The following is a 22,036-nucleotide window of genomic DNA, read 5'->3' on the forward strand; positions in this document are numbered from 1 at the left end:
CTATTCCTCAATAGTGGTTGCTGCCTTCTCATCACTAAGAGCTCATTTCGTCTTTATGAAAAGGGTAGTCTAAAGGAAAGTACAACAGCTGCCACCTTCTCCTCACTAAAGTAGAGTGGGGCAGCCAAGGCAAACAGGGATACAGCAGATGCTTTCTCCACTCTTCATGAGAAGTCAGTGGTGTTTGGTAAGATGGTGGCAGTCATTACACTATGTTGAGGTGGCAGCAGCTATAAGCAGGCTCCAGGGGTACTACCTATAGCAGGGGTGGGAAACCTCTGTCCCGAGGGCCATATATGGTCACTTGGTGTGGCCCTCGGGGACTGCTGGACTGAACTGAGCCATGTGGCAGCCTCCCTGGGGCCTGGCTGGCCAGTGAGGATCGTGGGGCCCAGCTGCACTGTGCAGCAGCCTCCCCAGGACCAGGCAGGGATCACAGGGCCCAGATGTACTGTGCAGCAGCCTCCCTGGGGCCTGGCTGGCTGGCCAGAATTGCTGCAGGGCCTGGAAAAGACTGTCACAGTTCAGATTGCACTTGATTATCCCAGATGGTGTGGCCCGATATGCTAATGAGTGTGTGATCTAATATGCTAATATTAGGGGATGTGGTCTAATATACTATTGAGTTCCTGCTGGGCTTTTTCTACAAAAAGGCTCTGGACCTATGCATTTGCCTAGGGCGGCGGGCTGTGTGTGTGTGTGTGTTTGCATTAATTTTGCTGGCCTGAATTGTTCTCCCTCGGTGGAGCAGTTTTTTTAGTTAATTTTTATGGCCCGCGAATGATGTTATAAATATCCATATGGTTCTTGGCAGAACAAAGGTTCCCCACCCCTGATCTATAGTCTTGACAGCCAGGCCCTCATTCAGCCACCATGATGGCTGTAGGAGGATTACAAAGTCAGGCCAGAAGTGATGTGGCCTAGAAGGTCCTTTCCCCAAGAACATTTGGAGTTTTTCATCTGCTGCTATGTTAGTGCTAGAATAGTAAAATCTTTTATCCACTGCTAAACATTACATTTGGTGAACATTACATTTGCATCATCTTGTACTTTCAATGTCTTTACCAATGTCTTTACATGTTAACATATAATGGATCAGATATTTCAAAATAGAAATAAAGATATACCATCATGCAAGGAAAATAATTGTAACAAAAGCTAAAATAAAGCAGAAAAAATGAGGCACTTAATACTAATATCCTTACTTGGTTTTACTAATTGCTCCTCTTGCACCGTTCCAGCATTATCAGATTCTGAGAGTTCCTTTATGAAGTTGGAAGGAAACATGCCAGTCTTTCCATTGAGAACTCCTTCCCACCAGCCTTCTTCCACCTGTGCCAAGACAAAAACACAGTATTCTGAAGTTCAGACTTACACATACATGTGACAAGTATTGAAACTTATTTTAATATTGATTACATATGTAAACCTTAAATTGATTGACTGGTCAAAAGTTCTTCAGAATCCTTCAAGTTATGGAATCCCCCCCCCCCCAAAAAAAATTACCTACCTTCCTTCTCCAGAAAGTAGTGGTGGATGATTGCTGTTCCATCACCTTAGAATTACCTTGTAGTTTTGTCTTGTCCTGGGTACCATTACACAAAGACTTGCCAAGTCCCCAGGTCTGGGCATTGGAATATCCTCTTTTTTTCAGGTTCCTCCCCGGTGCCAGCCAGCTGGCTGGCAAAGGAAGCCACCATGTACCTTCAAACCTCTGCAGCTTTAAAAGAGGCTTGCAGCTGTTTGTGTTTCTGAATGAGCGTGTGCTTTTAACTCTCAGCAGGAAAGCTGCAGGGGTGTGGGGCAAGCAGTGAGAGCCACAGTGCTCTCAGTCCCTCTGTCTGGAGGAACTCCATTGCCTAGGCCAGAGGTGGCCAAACGTGCTTAACATAAGAGCCACATACAATATATGTCAGATTTTTGAGAGCCGCAAGACATGAATATCAGATGTTTGAGAGCTGCAAGGAAGGAAGGTAGGTGGGGGAGAGGAAGGAGGAAGAGGTAGAAAGAAAACAACTTTTAACTTTAAATGCATTCTCTAGGCTACTGGCTGGCTTGGCTTGACAAAGTGATTTAGAGAGAGAAATGCCTTCTCCAAGGCAGCTGATGGGGCAGTGGGGATTTTGAGAGTCACACAGTATGTTTGAAAGCTCTCAAGGCACACTTTGGCCACCTGTGTCACAGGCTGTTCTTACTCTGAAGAAGCTAGTTGAAATACAGAAGATTGTTATATTCAGCAACGTGAGTAAATTGCCTCAGTGAGATCACAAAATTGTGTGCTTGCTAACTGCATTTATTTTGGCTGTATTTTTATTTATATTAGGGAATGTGAGTCTCCTGGCTCCACCCCCAAAGTCTCCAAATATTTTCTGAGTTGTTTCTAGCAACCCTAGTTACACATCTATTTGTTGATACTTTGAGAGATAATCTATAAGTATGGAACACAATGTCATTAATACACTGATAATACTGAACTCTTATTTTCATTAGATCCTGGAGCTCAGGTCTCCTTTCTGAATTTGCGCCTGGAAGCTATATGGAATGCTTGTTGAAAGAAACCCAGTGTAGGCAGTACAAAGACACTAATAACTGGAAGTCTCAGGATCTTGGAAGGGGTTACAGTCCCTCCAAAAGACAAAATACATTCCTAGAAGCAGAACCGTGTTTCTGGGCCACAGGTTATGGTAGTACCTTCTACTAATTTCAGATGTTCATCCAAGCATGTCCCCTTGTAGCTCTTCAACCTCCAATTCTGATTACTGTTACTTGTTCAAACAGCAGATAGGTAAAAGGTAGACTGCTGAATTCTGAACTAACACAAATAACAGTCATATTGGCTACTCGTTTTCAAAGCTTGAATATCAGGTTCTGCTAATGACCCTTAAAAGTCCCACATGGACTTGGTTGCATATAAAAGCCTTCCCTCAATCAAGTGGTGGACGTGATATATTTAATGAGAGTGCTGTGTTGCTTTATTATTTGCTGCCTTAGCAGTTTCATGATTTATTATTATTTTACTGGATACTGATTTCAGTAGTTATATATGATGCACTGTGTATTTTAAAAAGCATAAAAATAAATAAAATGAAAAAGAATATGGTGGTAATGCAGTATACATATGAACTCACAAACAATAAATGTTTAAAAGGCAGTGGAGTTCAGTAGATAAGTGTATGGTAAATCCTCAATCTGCAAGATTTTATTTTAAGTCCAAGTATTCACCTGACTTTAGCTACATCAGACACTTGGAATCTGAGGGCCTAAACACATATGCCATTTTCCACATTTGCACTTACTAGTAATTCTGAAGTGTCGCATCTGTTTTATTATAGCTACTAGCACAGAGGCTGTTGCTTCTCCAGTACAGAAGAACACTTGTCATGATGGGGAAGGATAAAAGAGGTGCAATTTGAAATAAATAAATGAGAAGACTTCCCACAGGAAGTTGAGGGGTGGAGGGGGTCTCATAACTCGGCCCAGAAGGGATGAGAAAGGGACAAGGTAATAGCGTCAGTGTTCTTTGATGCTGCCATCATCCTCTCTTCCCTTTCCTGTCTCCTCCCTTCCTGTGCTATGTGACTTTAGGTGGGGACGCATCCTGCCTGCTCTTGTTTTTTCCTTAACTCCACCACAACTAGCAATACAAGATAGTTATTTTAAGTCTTGTATAATTGTAATTTGTTCCATGTCTAGAGAAACTGAATTACTTCTGAGTGGAACACAAGTTTAATCAATAAATTTAACACAACTATTCTATTTTTGAAAATTGTTTCTCACTTTTAAAAAAATTCCATTTGTATTCTGATATAAGATTAGAAATACTGAATTAAACACACTGAAACTGTCTATAAAATGGTGAAATCACTTCTGTTGGAAAGCAGCAAATTAATTATTCTCTGCTCTCAACAGTTGTAAAAAATAAACGTGTCATGTGAAGTCATTAAGTTTCTCTCTTGCAAATCTAATTCATATGAAACGGCAGCATCATGCTGGGAAATGACAGCCCCTAAACAGCAAATGCCCTTAAGTTATATAAAGTGACAACAGAAATGACTCATCCTCTATACTAACTAAGGATATCTTTGACATTTTAATAATTTCCATCCATCATATATTCCCCATCTACAGAAAAGTGACAGAAGAGGACAGCTTCAATATGCAAATGATCAAACTCTAACAGATTCAATCTACCTCACTCTTCCAGGAAAAAAAAAATATTTAAAACAAATAATTGAACAAATTGAAGCACTTTTTGAAATCTGGACAAAACTAAGCAAAAGAATGTTTAGCTTTTACACTGAAAATGTATTTATTGTACACATGTTTACTGGATCTTCAGTATTTTCAGGTTAATAAAAACTTAAAATGGAAACTGAGAAATCAAGTCAGTTTAGGATGTATCTGTCCCTGTAATAGTTTTGACTCTGAACTATGTTTGATTACTCAATATCAATTTAAAAACTCCATAAATCAATTCAATTCAAAATAAGTTTTCTGTCTGCAGCACCGTCATGAGTCAAGCAATGTGTGACTAAAAGTGCTTTATAAAAATATGTAGACTAATTTCACTCTCGGTGCACTGAGGGCACAAGAAACACAAGATGAAGTCATGGTGTCCTAAAAAGAAAACTTGTTTCTCTTTTTATTATCTAATAAAACTTTAAAAAGTTAAGAGTCAAAAGACCCTAGAAATAATAAGGCTGCAATTCTATGTCTATAATGAATTCTGCAGGATTTACTTAAGAGAACAGTAGATTTGTAGGCAACTAGATATGGCTCACATACATTAACAAACCTTGAATCCAGCTGTATGCTGAAAGAAGTCGCCCATCACTACTAGCAGTATTTTTTTTAATATATTAAACTACTGTAATCAGTGGGTTAGAAATCAGGAATGAAACTACTTAGACTTTCCAAAGCTAACCATGCCAGACTTTAAAGTGCATAATTCAACTAGCTACTGTATGACCTCTTACGTCTTCCTTTTAAAATGGCATACTAATTACATTTCTAACTTATTTCCATTTTCATTTCCTCAATATATATCTAGGCAGCATACAATTCATTTACTTATATGTTTGAAAGCATACTGCTAAATGTTACATATTTCCAGACTCACTACATCACAACACACCTGTGGTGTTGTGGTTGCAATGTCGGATTAGGATCTAGAAGAATCGAAATAAATCCCCTCTCTGCCATGAAAGTTCACTGGGTGACAGGGGCCAGTCACACACTCTCAGTCTAATCTACCTCATAGGGTTGTTGTAATATAAAATGGAAAAGAACAGAATAACTAAACTGCTTAGAGTGCTCACCGAGGAGCAGGGTATAACTCAAGTATATAAAACAACAAACATGGGGCTCTTTAGCTTAGAGAAACGCCGACTGATGGGTGCATGATAGATCCAGGGCATTGCCAGTCTGGTTGCCCATCAATAGATAGAGCTGGGTATCATCAGCATACTGATGACAACCCAGCCCATATCTCCGGGCTATCTGGCCAAGGGGGCTCATGAAGATGTTGAATAGCATCGGAGAGAGAACTGCGCCCTGTGGCACCCCACAGTCAAGTGAGTGTCTCCGGGATAGCTCTCCCCCAATTGCCACCCTTTGTCCCCGACCCTCAAGGAAAGAGGAAAGCCATTGTAAAGCTGACCCCTGGATCCCTGTGTCGGCGAGGCGGCGGGTTACCAGCCGGTGATCGACCATATCGAACGCAGCCGATAGGTCTAGCAGCAGCAAAACCGCCATGCCGCCCTGATCCAGACTGGAACCCATTTGATTGAGACCAAGCCATAAAGTTTTGGCTATGCCTAGACTTTAGGGCAAACCCTGCTAGTTATACCCATATGATGCTAGCAGATTGCTTTGTTTCCAACTGGTACTTTCGGACCCAGAACAAAATACATTCCATAGGTGTCTCCTTGGACAACCTCTGTATGCTAAATGAAATGCTGGCATTCAGAATCCTGAAATAGAGGATGTTAGACATTGAAAAACAGTCCCTTTGTTCCTCTGAACATAAACTTATTCAGAATCCTGAAATAGAGGATTTTAGACATTGAAAAACAGTCCCTTTGTTCCTCTGAACATAAACTTATTCCCCTCTAGCATTTGGTATCTTTCCAGATCATGGTTTACCTGCTGCCTATCTTTCCCAGCTTATGTCACCCCAGTTACACTGTTTCTTTATGTTAGCAAGACTCAACATTTTACTCTCAATGGTACTGTTTGGGAGGTTTGCCAACATCCCTTACCAGGAAAGATTTTGCCCACATAATGGAAGGCACCTCGAAACAGTTGCCCATGTCTTACTTCACTATGATTTTTATGGGGAAGTGCGGGACTGTATTATCAAACCTATCCTGTCTAACCTTTATGGATTATCTGAGGCAAAGATAGTGTTCTTTCTGCTATCTGACCGATGTTCCCATATCACAAGCCTAGTTGCAAAGTACCTTTGGACTGCCATAACAATCAGGGAGCAAAAGACTAGCCCCCCTTCTTGATGTTTGACTGGTTTTTATAACTGAAACTCTATGTAAATTTGCCATGCTGTACTTTTTATTTTTATGCCAATAAAGGTATTTGGATTGGATTGGTATTTTGCTACGTATTTTTTATATTTCAATGTTTATGGTTAGAAGCAAACTGTATACTTTGGGGGGGTTGCTGGGTTGTTATGGCCTATAGCTACAACAATAAAATACTTTGACTATTAATTAGCCAGTTTTTGACCCATAAGAGGACGTCCTCTTACCCCATGACTCTTGAGCTTACTTAGGCGCCTTTGATGAGGAACTTTATCAAAAGCTTTCTGGAAGTCAAGGTAAACAATATCTATTGGGTCCCCTTTGTCCACATGTTTGGACCTCCTCAAAGAATTCTAACAGGTTAGTGAGACAAGATCTTCCCTTACAGAACCCATGCTGAGTCTTCCTCAATAACATTTGTTCATCAATGTGCTTACTCTATATAAATAAATATAGATAGGGATGCGTAAAAACACAACAGTATGCTGTAGAGCTTTAATTACTAGGGCAGAAATTACCACACACAAAGCTGTCTCTGACATTTAGCAAACCAGGCACATCTTGTGCCATATGGTTTAGAACAATGTTAAAATTTTAAGCCAGTCAAATTGGAAAATAAATTATTGGAAAATAAATTATCAATGAAAGAACAGTACTTACTTCTCCTACCACCTCAATGATGTCTCCAACTTTTAACTCCAGCTCATCTTCATTCTGAGGCATGTAACTGAAAGCCACCTGACATCTTCTCCGTCTATTTCGATCCCCTAAATAGAAAAAACTGCTGTTATTAGTAATAACTGCACTAACTTTAAAGTGTTAATTATACTTTCATGACAAAATTACTTCACTCTTCTGTCACAAACTTGTGCCCGTCAGTGCAGCATCACTATAGCAAATAATATTTTGAATATCTGCAATGACTCAGCAAATGAACAGTAAAACCTCTGAGAATGTAATAAAGCCGTTAAAGTGCACATATTGTTTCATTCGGTATAAATCAGTCCTACAAAGTACCGTATTTTTTGGCCCATAAGAGGCACTTCCCCCCCCAAAAAAAAGTGGGGGGGAAAGTGTGTGCGTCTTATGGAGCGAAGGTACGTACCTTCCTCGGGGGGGGGTGTGATCCGCTGCCTCCGCCTCCGATCCCGGCGCTTCCCCTGCGCCTGCCTGGCTCCAGCTTCTTCCAGCAAGCGCTGGGATCGCTCCACGTGGCCCCACCGCAAACCCAGCGCTTCGCGAGCGCCGGCTGTGGAGAGGGCAGTGTGCTTCCTTCTTGCCTGCCTGCTGGGTCCAGCTCTGACGCTTACAGCAAGCGCCAGGATCGCTCCCTCCGCCCTCCGATCCCAGCACTTGCTTTAAGCATCAGAGCTGGAGCCAGTTTGGTGTAGTGGTTAAGTGTGTGGACTCTTATCTGGGAGAACTGGGTTTGATTCCCCACTCCTCCACTTGCACCTGCTGGAATGGCCTTGGGTCAGCTATAGCTCTGGCAGAGGTTGTCCTTGAAAGGGCAGTTGCTGTGAGAGCCCTCTCCAGCCCCACCCACCTCACAGGGTGTTTGTTGTGGGCGAGGAAGGTAAAGGAGATTGTGAGCCGCTCTGAGACTCTTCGGAGTGGAGGGCGGGATATAAATCCAATATCTTCTTCTTCTTCCTCCTTGCCTGGCTCCAGCTCTGATGCTTAAAGCAAGCGCTGGGATCGGAGAGCAGAGGGAGCGATCCTGGAGCTTGCTGTAAGCGTCAGAGCTGGAGCCAGCAGGCAGGCAAGGAGGAAGCATGCTGCCCTCTCCACAGCCGGCACTCACGAAGCGCTGGGTTTGCGGTGGGGCCACGTGGAGCGATCCCAGCGCTTTCTGGAAGAAGCTGGAGCCAGGCAGGCAGGTGCGGGGAAGTGCCGGGATCGGAGGCGGAGGCAGCGGATCACCCCGCAGGAGCAAGGTGCGTCCTATCGTCCGGAGCGCCTTATGGTGCGAAAAATACGGTAGGTCATAGCTTTGTTCCCACGCACTCAAAATAAAAATGCCAAACTATAATATGGGTTAAGCAAAGGAGTATTAATGTAATAAATGCTGAACTGCAGTTCATCAAAACTTTCCTTTATACTAGTACTGCATGTTATCAAGCAGATTTGCCATCTCATGGGCAGAACAACCCTGGCTCAAAGCCTGGAGCAGTAACGTAACTGGGACTCACTTTTCTTTTCTCATACATCAAAATGGGGTAAGCAGTGTTACTGATCAACACCATTCCCCTATGCTGGTCAGTATGTGGGTTCAAATGATGATGTTCCACCTCAAGAATTCTCTTTCCTAGCACTTGGATTGGTAAACCCACAGCATCTAATCTAATCAGCTCCCCCCATTCACAGATGTCTCAAGATGCTTACCTATCTAGCTAAACTCATGCTAATATGACCCCAAAAGGGGCCAACCCTAGCTCAGCACCTCTTACTCTATCTGCCAACAATAAATCGTACATGCCGCCATGCTGTTCAGCTAAAAACAAATGACCTACAATGAAGAAATTAATTCCACCAACTCTACAAAGATATGGTAGAGTGGACTTAATGGCCCAATGAAGGATCATAATTCCTGCTCTGTCCACTACTGTCCTCTGAAAATCCTTGTTGGCTTTCTTCCTAGCATTGTCTACTCTATGGTATTTGAGAATTGCTTTCCACAACCTTCTAGGTAACACTCTGGCACCACTGCCTAGCTAGTTCCAAGTCCCACTGAACCCGGTGGTTAAATTATTTCCCTCCAAGTGAACAAAGACTGACAGGGTTGGCTGCCTGCCAAAAAATGGCTTATATAAAGCAACTGCTCTATTTCGGGCCATGTCTACAACCCATTAAACACTGACAAATTTACCCAATCCCAGCTAGAGCCAAAGTCAAAGTAACAAACCTCTTTCAGGGCCAAAGTCATGACAATGGTGGCAAGGAACACCCTGCCCAGGGCCAAAAACATAGATGAATGGGGAAGAGAAGCAAAATTTATTTGGGAGAGCAACCTTTTAAATGAAACTAAGATGAGTGGTGGTAGAAACTTTAATCCCAACATGAAGTCAAACTAAAAAAATATATAGAATGCTTTCCTACCCCCAACTGCTTTTACTCAACCAGCCTGAAACACTACACTAACCACCCTATATCTCAAAGAGCTGATTGGCCCAAATGCAAAGCCCAACCAAGTTTCTCTTGCCAACACTTTTCCAGCTTGCTGCTAGTTTACAGCTCTCCTGTCCCTTTTTTGGTCCTGCTCCTTTGCACACTTCCTTCACTGTTTTCCTCTCCCCTTCTGCCAGCTCTCATCCACTTTCCATCCTGTGGCTGCCCAGTGCTAAGGCCTGCCCTCGTGCTGGGATCTCACCATTCCTTCCTTCTTAGGCTGTGTTTTCTTTTATCCTAGATGCTAGGGCTGATCTGATGCCACTTCAGACCTGTGGGCCCTGCCCAGGGAGTAAGTTGATATACTGGGCTATGCATTCCCACAGCCATAATGACACATCGTGGCTTTGAAGATGACAACCCTTAGACCTAATGCTCCAGAGGAGTTGATTCTACAGCTCAAGTTGTCAAGCTTGCAGCCTTCTTTGTCGATTGAGGAGGAATGTGATCCCACCCTTTGCTTAGAGGACAACGCCTCTACCAAATAATTAGTTTGGGGTGTTGAAAAGGGAACTCACATCCTTCTTCCCTAACACTATATACGTTTTCCAACTTTTTTGTCTAGGCAGGGCCCAAAGCATGCTTAGCTCATGCTATTAGCAATCTCTAATAGTCCCAGGAGCATGGGGAAGACTACCAGACATGTATTAGAGTTGTAAAGGATTTTGAATATTGGATCCAAGGGCTTTAGATTTAATGAGATAACCCAGTTCCTGGGCAATTCTGATTACCTATTCATCTCTGTGGCTGGCCTGTGCAGTTCTACGTGGGACTGCCCAGAAATCACAAAGACTGCCCAGAAATAACTTATGTACCATACTTTGTGACTTGGTGGCTAACCCAAGGCCTTGCAGTGACCATTGAGAGAACCGTCACCAAAAGGATGAAGTAATTAGACCAGCAATAACCTGACATTCTTACATGACTATGAAACAAGTATGTGCGTACTGCAAATACAATACCCAGAGTACTGAAGTTTCATAACAGTACAGTTCTCTCTACACTCTAGCAGAGAAGACCACTTTGTGCCCAAGGCAGGAGGGCTAGGACATAATAAGTTACTCTTTCTGTTATAATCTTCAACATGGGCTCAGTGCATGCTTTTTCTCTCAAGGGCAACTTGTATAGAACAATTCCTGATTTCGCAATGAAGTTCCGTTGGCTGATAGATTGTTAAAACAAGCAAGAATTTCACCAGGGGGATTTTGCTTTCCCCCCTACAGCAAAGTTATTCAGATTTTGACTGGTTCTTTAAGCACAGTACTCACCATGAAGTTCTACAATATCACAGCCGGCAACTGGGACTTACAGTGTTGGGAAAAGGAATAGCTGGACACCCTGAACAACATCCTAATGGACAGGAGTTTGGGTACTCAGAACATGACAAAGACTGGTTGCAAGTTATGCCCCAAGACTAGTTGTTACAGCAGCATGACTGACTCATGCCACCTGCTGCCTTAAAGATACTCTTCCTTCTGGTTTAACCACCAGGTGAGTTGAGTTTCTTTACCTGTCAATAATTGGGATGCTGATGACACCAAACATCCAGGTCTACTTAACGCCAGATTATGAAAACTGAAAATACACTTAGTTGTCTCCCATTTGCAAACTAACTTGTGCACTGACAGTCCTTCTCCCCAATATTTTCTGCTGCAGACACAACTGTATTCTTTTGAACTGGATTCTGTGTTATTCTTGTTGCTATTAATATGTGAACCTATTGTACTGATAAACAAGAATCAAATTCTTTTTTTGAAACTGAAGAGCAGGATAACAAACATAGCTCTGACTCAAATAATAGACAGCATTTTAATAAAAGTCAATTTTAAATTAAATGTAGTTAAAGATTATAATTTTTATTATATGTAAGAAATCAGCAATTAGTATTTTTTTCCTCATAACTGGTCCAGCAATCTGAAATAACTAGCTAAACAAAATATGTTTTAAGAAATCTGTTAAATAATTATGTTATTTCTGCAATGTTCCCTGCAGGTCTCCTTGGAAACTAGATTTTGTCTCCAAAAGCTATCTTATAAAATATGTTTTTAAGGGTTTATTTTGCTTTCCACAGCTATTTTGCATGTCTACAAATGAATCAAACACAGATAACCCGTATGAGTTAGAAAAATGTAGCACCTCATGATGAAAATATTTATTGGACAAACCAATTTTATTGGCATTTTAATCTGCCTCCCTTATGCTTTGACCAATTTTTATTCTTACTCCTCTAAAAATAAATGCAAGATTTAAACCCCCCAATAAATGAACTAAAGTTTAGTTGATCAATTAAATCAAGGACCAATTGTAAGTCAGAGAGTACATATTTATAATCAATAACCTAGCAAAAATTAATATTAAATTAGTTCATTTCTTGTATATGATCTTAATACAGCATGAGATATATAGACAGCTTTCCCTTCTAATAATGAATGCTGCTTAAACTTCCTCTGAAATGACTATGATAGTAAAGCTTTAGTAATATGCACATTTATTTAAATGAAAGAAACTGAGAACAACCCCTTTGGAAGAATGCATGTGAAAGTTAAAGCTCTTGATAACACCAGTGTTTAAAATTAAAAATGAGATTTAAAATGTATAACTACTTACTCTAAGAACAGACTTATGAAAATCCATGTAAGTTGAGGGATGAACAAAGCAGTCATATAACTAACATACATAATCACTGCACTTTTTGCAAAGAAGACAAATGAATTTCTGTGTAAAGACATTGACATCAATAATCTATGAGCTAGATTGAACTGCTTTCTCAAGAATAATCTACACTTCATGTATTGCACTGTAATGAAGATGTCATTAATTATCAGGACAGTGACTGACATACAACACAAAGGTCTAGTACAAACCACCACTGTGTAAGTAAGGAATCCATTAATAGTGGCAAACACATTACCACAGATAGTTTTCCACTACTGAAGTCAAAGTTGAAAGAGGCAAAAATATCCTTCTCACAGGTTTTGCATTTCTGTTCATTTTAAGACATTTCAAGCTTCCAAACAGTAGCTCTAAGTACATTATAAAATAAAAAATGAGAGATGTCTGAACATGGCAAGGGATGAAAGGGAAAATATTTGCTTTGTAAGAACAGTGCCCTCCAAAGGTCAATTTGTGCCCTCTATGTTGTTCTTGAAAATACTGAAGTGGCATACTGCCTATTTTAAAATACTCTGGCTGCGGACTGAACTGTTCATTATGTTTGTTTATTTTTCAAATTTATATTCTGCCTTCCCACAAGAAGAAGATGAAGAAGAAGAAGATATTGGATTTATATCCCGCCCTCCACTCCGAAGAGTCTCAGAGCGGCTCACAATCTCCTTTACCTTCCTCCCCCACAACAGACACCCTGTGAGGTGGGTGGGGCTGGATAGGGCTCTCACAGCAGCTGCCCTTTCAAGGACAACCTCTGCCAGAGCTATGGCTGACCCAAGGCCATTCCAGCAGGTGCAAGTGGAGGAGTGGGGAATCAAACCCGGTTCTCCCAGATAAGAGTCCGCACACTTAACCACTACACCAAACTGGCTCTCCACCAGTTTGGCTCTCCAAACTGGCTCTCTACACCAAGTGGGCTCAGAGTGGATCACAACGGATAGTTAGGCCATTCAGCATCACAACATATACAAATTAATATTAAAACACATTAAAACAGAATAATTTAAAAACAAGTTACACCATTTGTTATGTGTAGGGTCTCCAAACTAGTGTCACTGGACTCTGAAGTTTGTGTAATCTGTGGAATGGCAGAAGGTCGCACAAGGCCCTGATCTCACATGGGAGCATATTCCACCAGGCGGGGGCATAAAAAGCCCTGAACCTGTTGGATGCTAAATGGATGTCCATCGGGCCAGGGACAGCCAGCAGATCTTGATAAGCATAGTGCAAGGCTCTCTGGGGCACATATGGAGAGAGGCGGTCCCTTGGGTATGTCAGTCCCAGACCACACAAGGCTTTGAAGGTATCTTGAAGCAGATCCGGTGCTCTATCAGTAGCTAGTGCAATTGACGTAGTGCTGACTGAATGCATGTCTGCATAGGCAGCAATCAGTAGACCACTGTGTTTTGCATCAGCTGGAATTTCCAGATCAGCCACAAGGGCAAGCCTGTGTAAAGTCTGGAAGTGCTCACTGCATGGGTCACTTTAGCCAAGTCCCGGGGGAAAGGCAACCAGTTGCCTGATCTGCCAGAGATGATAAAAGACAGACCTGGCAACTGTGGTGACCTGGGCCTCCATGGAAAGCAAGGCATCCAGGACCATCCCCAGGCTCCTCACCTTATTGGCTGGCAGAAGTAATACACCATCCAGGGTGGGGAGGCTGATTCCCATTTCAATTCCCTTCGCAACTCAGGTACAGGACATCCATCTTTGTTGGATTAAGTTTCAACCAGCTCTGCTGTAACAACCCAACCATGGCCTCCAATGTCCTGGTCAGCCATCTATCAATAGATAGAGCTGGGTGTTATCTGCATACTGGTGACATCCCTGCTCAAACTCCTGAACTAGCTGGGTGAGGGGGGAGCATACAGATGTTAAATAACACTGGCAAGAGGATTACCACCTGCGGCACTCCACATTCGACTGGGTATTGCAGAGATCCTTCCTCATCAAGCATCACCCTCTGTCCCTGATCATGGAAAAAGGAGGAAAGCCATTGTAAGGCAGATCCCCAAACTCCTACTTCAGAGAGGCAGTTGGTCCAGAGATCATAATCAACCATGTTAACTGTGTCAATTATGCATTCTCCAAAGCTAACTCTCCTTCATCCCCTGGATCTTTAGTCAATATCAAGGCAGCCTCCTTCAAAACTTCGAAGATCCAACTGAGATCCATCCACTGAGCTGTATTGGCTACCCACTGTAGACAGCCTCCTACCGGCAAAAACAGGCATGATGGAGACTGACTTTCCACAGGACTATAAGAGTAAATGGTGTATACATGTTATTTAGATTGAACTTTAAAGAATAAGCCTTTCCCCCTATTTAAACCTGCAAACAAAGTTGAAACCTCTATTTCAATCAGTAAAATCTAAAAGGGATTGAAAAATGAAATCCCTTCTTGCCTTTCTTCATGGTCCCAGCTTCAAATTACAACTGGGTACACACACATAATCTTTTTGGGACTGAAGATTCAGAGAAGCACTGTTTACATTAAACTGACATACAAGCATGTGGAGTGCACATTTGTTTTTTTCTTTATATATATGTTCAGGGCTTTTTTTGTATCAGGAACTCCTTTGCATATTAGGCTACACCCCAATCTTTCAAGAACTTACAGGGCTCTTTTTACATGGCTTCCTGCTACAAAAAAAGCCATGTATATGGAGATATTCCAATACTATATTCTGTGTGCAATGTAAATTCCACATTCACCCAGACATTGGTCTCCGATTTTATTTGGGAAGTGAAGATGTATTTGGCTCTTATAAACAGATTAGGCATGTTCTCCATTAACATGTGAACAGGGCTGGCATTATACATTTGCAGGCTTTGACCTCCATCCATCCTTGAGTACTGAGAAGGATTTTTCTGGGGATCTTTACTACTAGAACAGATTCAGTCCTTCCTTATTTCTTATGCCTGTCCCACTGCACCACATTATTAATATGGGGAATTATGAAACGTAAGTAGATTTTTTCTTTAATGTGTTCAGATGCTTGTGAAAACTGCTGAGATAATACAAATAACCCAAACCAGATGGCAGCAATCCTACTGAACTTATACTGATAATTACTACAGTGAAGCAGATGGACAAGATCCAAAGAGCCTTAGAATACTTCAGTACCCAAGTAAACTTTGAAGTTGTTTCTTGATCATCCCATTCTACTGGGGAAGTAAGTTGCAACATTTTAAGTCCACTGAAATCAATTAGCTTAGACAGGGTATAACTTGAGACTTCATTGTAAGAAACACCTATAAAATTTCTTACTTATATCAATGGGGACACTTCATTGTATAACAAAGTAATATTTATGGTCTACAAAAATAAGTATTGGTATTTCAATTCAGTTAGCGCATAGCAAGGGAGCACAAAATTTGCACTACCATGAAATGTATCAGAAATTATTCGAAAGGTTTAATTTAAACATTCTTCAGTATTGGATGTGTGGGGATTTTTCTCACATTTAAACAAGGGATGACTGAAACCATGAAGCATGATTTATCACAAATTTTGTTCTATTCATGGTTTGCAAACAGAAGTTTGTGACAGTAGTTCCATCACGAATTTCCATGAACTTTTAAAGCAGTTTATGGTGATTTAAGCATGGAGCAGAAAGCAGGAGTTTAATGGGACTCCAAATCCTTTAATTCCATTTTCTGTTCCCCGCAAAAACAGCTGAACAGCAGGGAGGTACACTCCGCCACTCAGCTGTTTTTTGGGCTGTCTTCTGCAGTCTCTTTATAGTTTGAAGGGACAGCACAAGACAACCTGAAACAGCTGGGCTCAGCTACTTTTTGGGCTTTCTGCAAAGCCAGTTGAAAGGGATTGCAGTCCCTTTCAATGGGGTTTGCAGGGCCATGAACCAGCTTGCAAACAGACTTCCAGTTTTGGCAATCCGAGCTAGAGAGCGACCAGACCTGGCTCCCAGGGGCCGCTCCCTAAGCAAGCAGTGGAGGGGCTTCCCATGACGGGGGGGGGGGGGGGCTCGAGTCACAGACCCCGTAGAGGTCCTTGCAGCCGTATTCTGGTCTCCTCATCACTACAGGCATCACTGTCCCGATCGCCATTTTAAATGGCACACGGATTGAACACCGGACCTTTCTTACTTCATTTCAGCAACTACCGTTTTTGTTTGATCCAAGCTGAGTGATCTGAGTGAACTTGGCTACTGGACTCCCTGATTGTAAGTCTTTCTGATCTTTTTTTCTTTATTGGAGACTGTAAAAACCCAAACAGAACGACGTTGGAGGTGAGTGCAAAGGGGAAAAGGGGGGGGGGATTACCCGGCTCTCTCTTCTTCCGTTCTGAGGCTTCCAAAAGACTCTGCCTAAATCTTAACTTATTGATTAATTTGCTCTGGACTAGAATTTACTAAGCTCACATCAATTTTATTAAAAGAGGATATCTTGTCTACATTAAATGGACTGAGTTCCCAGGAGATTTTCTTTCTTGTGTTACCAGCAGGTGGTGAAGAATATAAGCTGCCTTTGGAAACTTTAGACACAAAGTCAGAAAGACAGTGGGAGTCTATACTTAGAAGGATGGAAGATTTATATTCTGATAAAACTTTGCAGGTCTTAAATGCTTATAATTTAAAGGCAGGCTCAGGGGGGCTTACAAGACTTGGTACATATACCATGATATAACATAAATACAGTTAATACAATAAAATAATGCAGTTAAAATACAGTTCCCTTAGGGCCCACACTTCCTCTGGCAGCTGATTCCACCATTGGGGTGCCATTATCGAAAAGGCTTGCTCCCTTGTTGCTTTTAGCTTGGCCTCCTTGGGCCCAGGGATTTTCAAAAGATTATGTGAACTAGATCTCAGTGCTCTCTGGGAAACATATGGGAAACATGGCGGAGTGATTGGACCTTGTCTGCAAAAAATTTCGCAAAAGCCTCACAGCCTATTTCCAATTCCTTAACATTTGGCTTGCCTTGTGGCAACGTAGTAAAATTCCGAATTATCCTAAACAATTGTGCCGGGCGCGAATTTGCAGACGCAATCTTGGTCGCAAAGAATGTTTTCTTTGCGGCCTTGATTGCCATCTCATAGGACCTCATAAACACCCTATAAGATGTTCTAGTCACTTCGTCACGGGTGCGTCGCTGTTTCAGCTGACTCAGCTCCGGGATATACCACGGAGCCAGCCTACTCCGAGGCCGTAGAGGGCGTCAAGGTGCGATCTCGTCAATGGCCCTAGATAGTTGAGTGTTCCATATCTCAACCAGGCCATTGAGGGAATCGCCAGAGGGGCAGGGATCCCGCAGGGCCGATTGGAACCGTTCCGGATCCATCTGGCTCTGCGGGCGAGCCATAATAGGCTCGTTGCCTAAACAGGTTTGGGGTGGCATATCTATATGAGCCCTAAGGGCGAGGTGGTCTGACCATGGCACCACTTCAGTGGTTATATTGTCCACCGTAGCCCCGGCCGCAAAGATTAGGTCTAACATGTGACCGGCCTGGTGAGTGGGGGCTGCAACAAACTGAGAGAGTCCTAGTGTTGCCATGGATGACACCAGGACCGTCACCTGACTAGAGGCCGGGTCATCAGCATGGACGTTGAAGTCACCCAGGATCACCAGCCTTGGGTGCTCCAGCGCCCAGCCTGTCGCCGCCTCGAGTAGGGACGGTAAGGTGCCAGCTGGTGCGTTAGGCGCACGGTATACCAGCCAGATCGCCAATCCCTCTCCAGCCTCCAATGCCAAGCCAGCACATTCAATACCTTCGATATTTGGGGCCGGGAGCGCCCTGAAGGAGTAAGCCTCACGTATAAATAATGCCACTCCACCCCCCCCCCACCCGGTAGTCCGCGATTGGTGAAAGACCGAATAACCTGGTGGAGCTTTTTGCTAGAGGGCTATTGTATCTCCCTCTCGGACCCACGTTTCGGTCACACATGCCAGGTCCATGTCCTGTTCGATTAGGAACTCTCGAAGGACAGAAGTCTTATTGTTAATTGACCTGGCATTGCATAACACCAATGACGGAGGCGGATTATTCTTCCTGGCCCTACTCCCTGTCACCATTGGGATGGGACACAGATTAGAGGGTGAGCGAGCACTGACCTGTCTCGGTCTCCCTCCCTTATATCGTCTGCTCCCACCGCCATATCTCCCCCTCCCCAGGAGCACTGGAATCCCTAGACCAGCCATTCCCCACTGGTGGTTACCGCTGTCCTAGCCAACACTGGTGCATAGTAGTCACAACGCTCTCCAAGTCCTACTAGATCCCAAAATACGAATTAACCCAATAAACCTACCCCCCAATTCTCTTATATATGATTGGTCAAATACATAATTTAGATCTGATGGCTAAAATTCATTATAAATCCCACCCCATAAATTATCCTCAATTTAATTTGCCAGTAAAATTCATAAATTCAAATCCAATACATACAATAAATATCAATAGATTAATCAAATGAGCTAATTCCAAATCAATTTTTAAACTAGTAGTCCATGAGTGAGGTAGAACATTACTAAAGTGCAATATGAATTCTTCCTGGTCGAGGTAGTATGATGTGGTATGAGGTAGTAAGCAGAGTGTGATAAAGTGACAAAGTGATAAAGTGCGGATAGGTGCAAATCCAACATTAATGTAGGGGGCCGTGCCGAGCCAGCCGTAGCGCCGGGTAGCGATCGTCGTGCCGGGTGCAGATCTAATGTCTTCTATGCGGCCTGGTGAGCCCGGGGTGGGGGGGTAAAGACCCCCCTCGTGTTCCCCGCCACGCTGCGAAGCCCTGCCGCGCTGCGAAGCCCTGCTGCTCTCCCCGCGGAGAGACCAGTCCACTCGGTACCTGGCAACGTCGGGACCGTCGTTACAGCTCCCCTCAGTGGCAGCGGCACCCCCATCCTTATCCGCCGTCGCCCCCGGGCCTCCCCCGGTGATACACTCCTCTTGGGGCTCCGCCCCGCTAGTCGCTCGGCGCCTCCACCGGCAGCTTGTGCAAATGGTAAACAGCGCTCCACCTCACTCTTGCAGGCGTCTCCGGCCTCACGTCCTGCAAGCGTCCCCGACCTTGCGTTGGCTCCGCTTGCCGGCCCCGCGTCCTGGAGGTGTCCCCGACCTCGCGTCGGCTCCGCTCGCCGCTCACTGCTTGTCGCTGACTCAGCCGCCTCACTCCACTCATTCCATCCAGCGATACCGGCCCTGCTCGTAATTCGGCCGGTTGCCTCTCATTCCACCCCGCCGCCTCAGCCGTCTCCGCGGTAGCAGCAGGCCGCACCCGGCTCATCCAGAACAGCGCTCTGCCGGCCCTCCAACGGCTCACCTCCTTCTCCAGGGCGAAAGATCGGCCAGGCTGGTTTTCCTGACCGTCTCCACCAAACTGGGTAACTGGTGGGCAGGTAAGGCTCCCTGGTTTAGGGTTTTTCCAGGATTTTCCAGGAGCTCTAGCACCTGAGCTCCTGCCTTGCTGCCATCTTGGTTGATACCCCTTGGTTGATATTCGATTGACCACTTGATAAATAAGATCCATCAAGGTCACTGGGCAAGACTGAAGATAAATGATCATTGTGGAGAAACGCCATTTTAGTCAATGTTGGTGCTTCATTGGGAGAGAAAACATGAAACTCCTAAGCAGGCTTTGGCCTAGCCTTCCCCCTCACTCCCCCCTCCCTTCCAGAGCCAAACCAACAACTCTAGGGGGAAGTTCTTTTGTTCTCTGCATGTGAGTTAGGCAGGAAGAGAAGTCAGTTCTCAGCGAGCGCTCAACGGAGAAGGATGTGAGCATGGGAGCTCCTGCCTGGGGAAGAGGCCTATTTACGCAGGAAAAGGCCCCCAGGTAGTCAGACCAAGTAAGTCGTCCACAAGACAGAACCAGTTTAGACCAGGGACAATAGGATGCGTTTATAATCACCTTTTCTTTGTCATGCTGTTTGCTATGCGTGTGCTGTGCTGTGCTAACCATTTACAAGCAACTGTTTTTGTTTTGTTCTTCTTTTCTTTTCTTTTTCTCTTTTAATTAAATATTTTTACTGTTTTGAATGCTGGCAGTCAATCTCTGTACCACAAAGATCCCCAACCGTCTTAGACCACGCTGCTTTATAAAGGGGGCCCTGGGGAAGGGGGAAGGCATGCAGTTGGATAAGGTGCCAATCCTCCAGGGGTGCCCCAAAGAAGTGCTGAGGTCTCTGTGAAACCCAAGTACAGGGTGGCAGAGGACCTTGAGGCCTGGAGAGGGGGATTGGGAGTCCTGTTCCTCCCAATCTGAACCCCTAGACTGAGCAGGTGGTGGCAGCGAGCCCAAGGGGCAGGAGGAGAAATAGCTCCCTTCAGGAGTTGGCGACTCAATAGGGAGCTGACGGGACCGGGTCTGAAGGCAGAATCGGGCCGGTTCCGTCACAATCATAAAACAAAATTTTTGACTAAGAATATGATGGCAGAACAAATTCAACTTCAACAAAAATCAGGATTTTTGCATGAGAAAAGAGTCAAATATTTGGGCATATATATCACAAACAAATGCAGTAATTTAAAGATGGACTACTATGATAAACTGCTCAAAGAGATTAAAAAGTCTTGGAAAATGGCAAGATCTGAATATATCTCTGATGGGAAGAATAGCTTCAATAAAAATGAACATTTTACCAGGATTGTTATTTTTATTACAAACCATTCCAATTAACTAATGTGTTTTTTCAAGAACTGAACAAAATGGTCTCTGAATATATCTGGCGAAACAAAAAAAACAAGAATCAAATTAAAGATACTACAAGATTCTAAAGCAAGAGAGGGCCTGGGCCTTCCAGATTGGCAATTGTATTATAGAGCCTCGGTACTGTCCTGGGTGAGAGACTGGGTGTTAATGATTTATAGGAGACAGTTATTGTGAGAGGGACATGATCTCACCCTGGGCTGGAACGTGTATCTATGGTACCAAAGACTTGAAGGACATTCTTACTTTAAAAATCATTGGTTGCGGAAGTCTTTGTACCACACATGGATATGGTTAAAACCAAAAATTTATCAAAAAATTCCAAGATGGATCTCCCCAGTAGAAGCATTTATACCCTCAAACCTCATAAAACCAAATCAAAATTATAGATATGAAGAATTGTTGAAAAAAAAACAGCCAACTGAAAACCAAGGAAGAATTAGAAGACATGGATATTAAAATGAATTGGTGGTTGAGGACACAAGTAGAATCCAGATATGCTAAGGACAAGACAATAGACTTTAATATGGAACAATACCTATTTGATAAAAAAAATTGGGCCCTTATGAAAACTGATTTCTAAATTATACTCACATTTACTACAGATGAAGATGCAAGATGAGACTGTAAAATATTGTATGGTCCAATGGGCTAAGAATGTGGGTCGTAATATCATGTTAGAAGAATGGGAGAGGTTATGGAATTGTAACATTAAACTAAGTCAGTAGCCTTAAAAAAAACCTGTATAAGATGTTTTATAGATGGTATGTAACTCCACAAAAACGTTCTAAAATGTATTCTAATATGTCTAATAAGTGTTGGAAATGTACTAAACATGTTGGGTCGTTTTACCACATGTTGTGGGCCTGTGAAGTGGTGAAAGACTATTGAAAGATGGTGCATGAACTATTACAGAAAATTTTGAAGATACAGCTTCAATTCAAACCAGAACTATTTTTATTGAACATATATCCCAGCGACTTTACAAAAGAGATGAGA

At 43.1% G+C, this 22,036-nt stretch overlaps 1 protein-coding gene across 4 annotated transcripts in view; it reads right to left on the reverse strand.

Annotated features, from left to right (window-relative positions):
- Positions 1 to 22,036, reverse strand: part of SH3KBP1 (SH3 domain containing kinase binding protein 1) — a 237,284-nt gene that overhangs the window by 110,214 nt on the left and 105,034 nt on the right. For all 4 annotated transcript variants that reach the window (XM_060234045.1, XM_060234047.1, XM_060234044.1 and 1 more), the window contains exons 4-5: positions 7,197 to 7,303; positions 1,206 to 1,332 (exon numbers count right to left, since the gene is read on the reverse strand). In XM_060234045.1, the coding sequence (XP_060090028.1) occupies positions 1,206 to 1,332; positions 7,197 to 7,303 (234 nt within the window). The remainder of the gene's footprint in view (positions 1 to 1,205; positions 1,333 to 7,196; positions 7,304 to 22,036) is intronic.

The sequence above is a fragment of the Heteronotia binoei genome, chromosome 3 (genome assembly GCF_032191835.1).
Source record: "Heteronotia binoei isolate CCM8104 ecotype False Entrance Well chromosome 3, APGP_CSIRO_Hbin_v1, whole genome shotgun sequence".
NCBI classification, from domain to species: domain Eukaryota; kingdom Metazoa; phylum Chordata; class Lepidosauria; order Squamata; family Gekkonidae; genus Heteronotia; species Heteronotia binoei.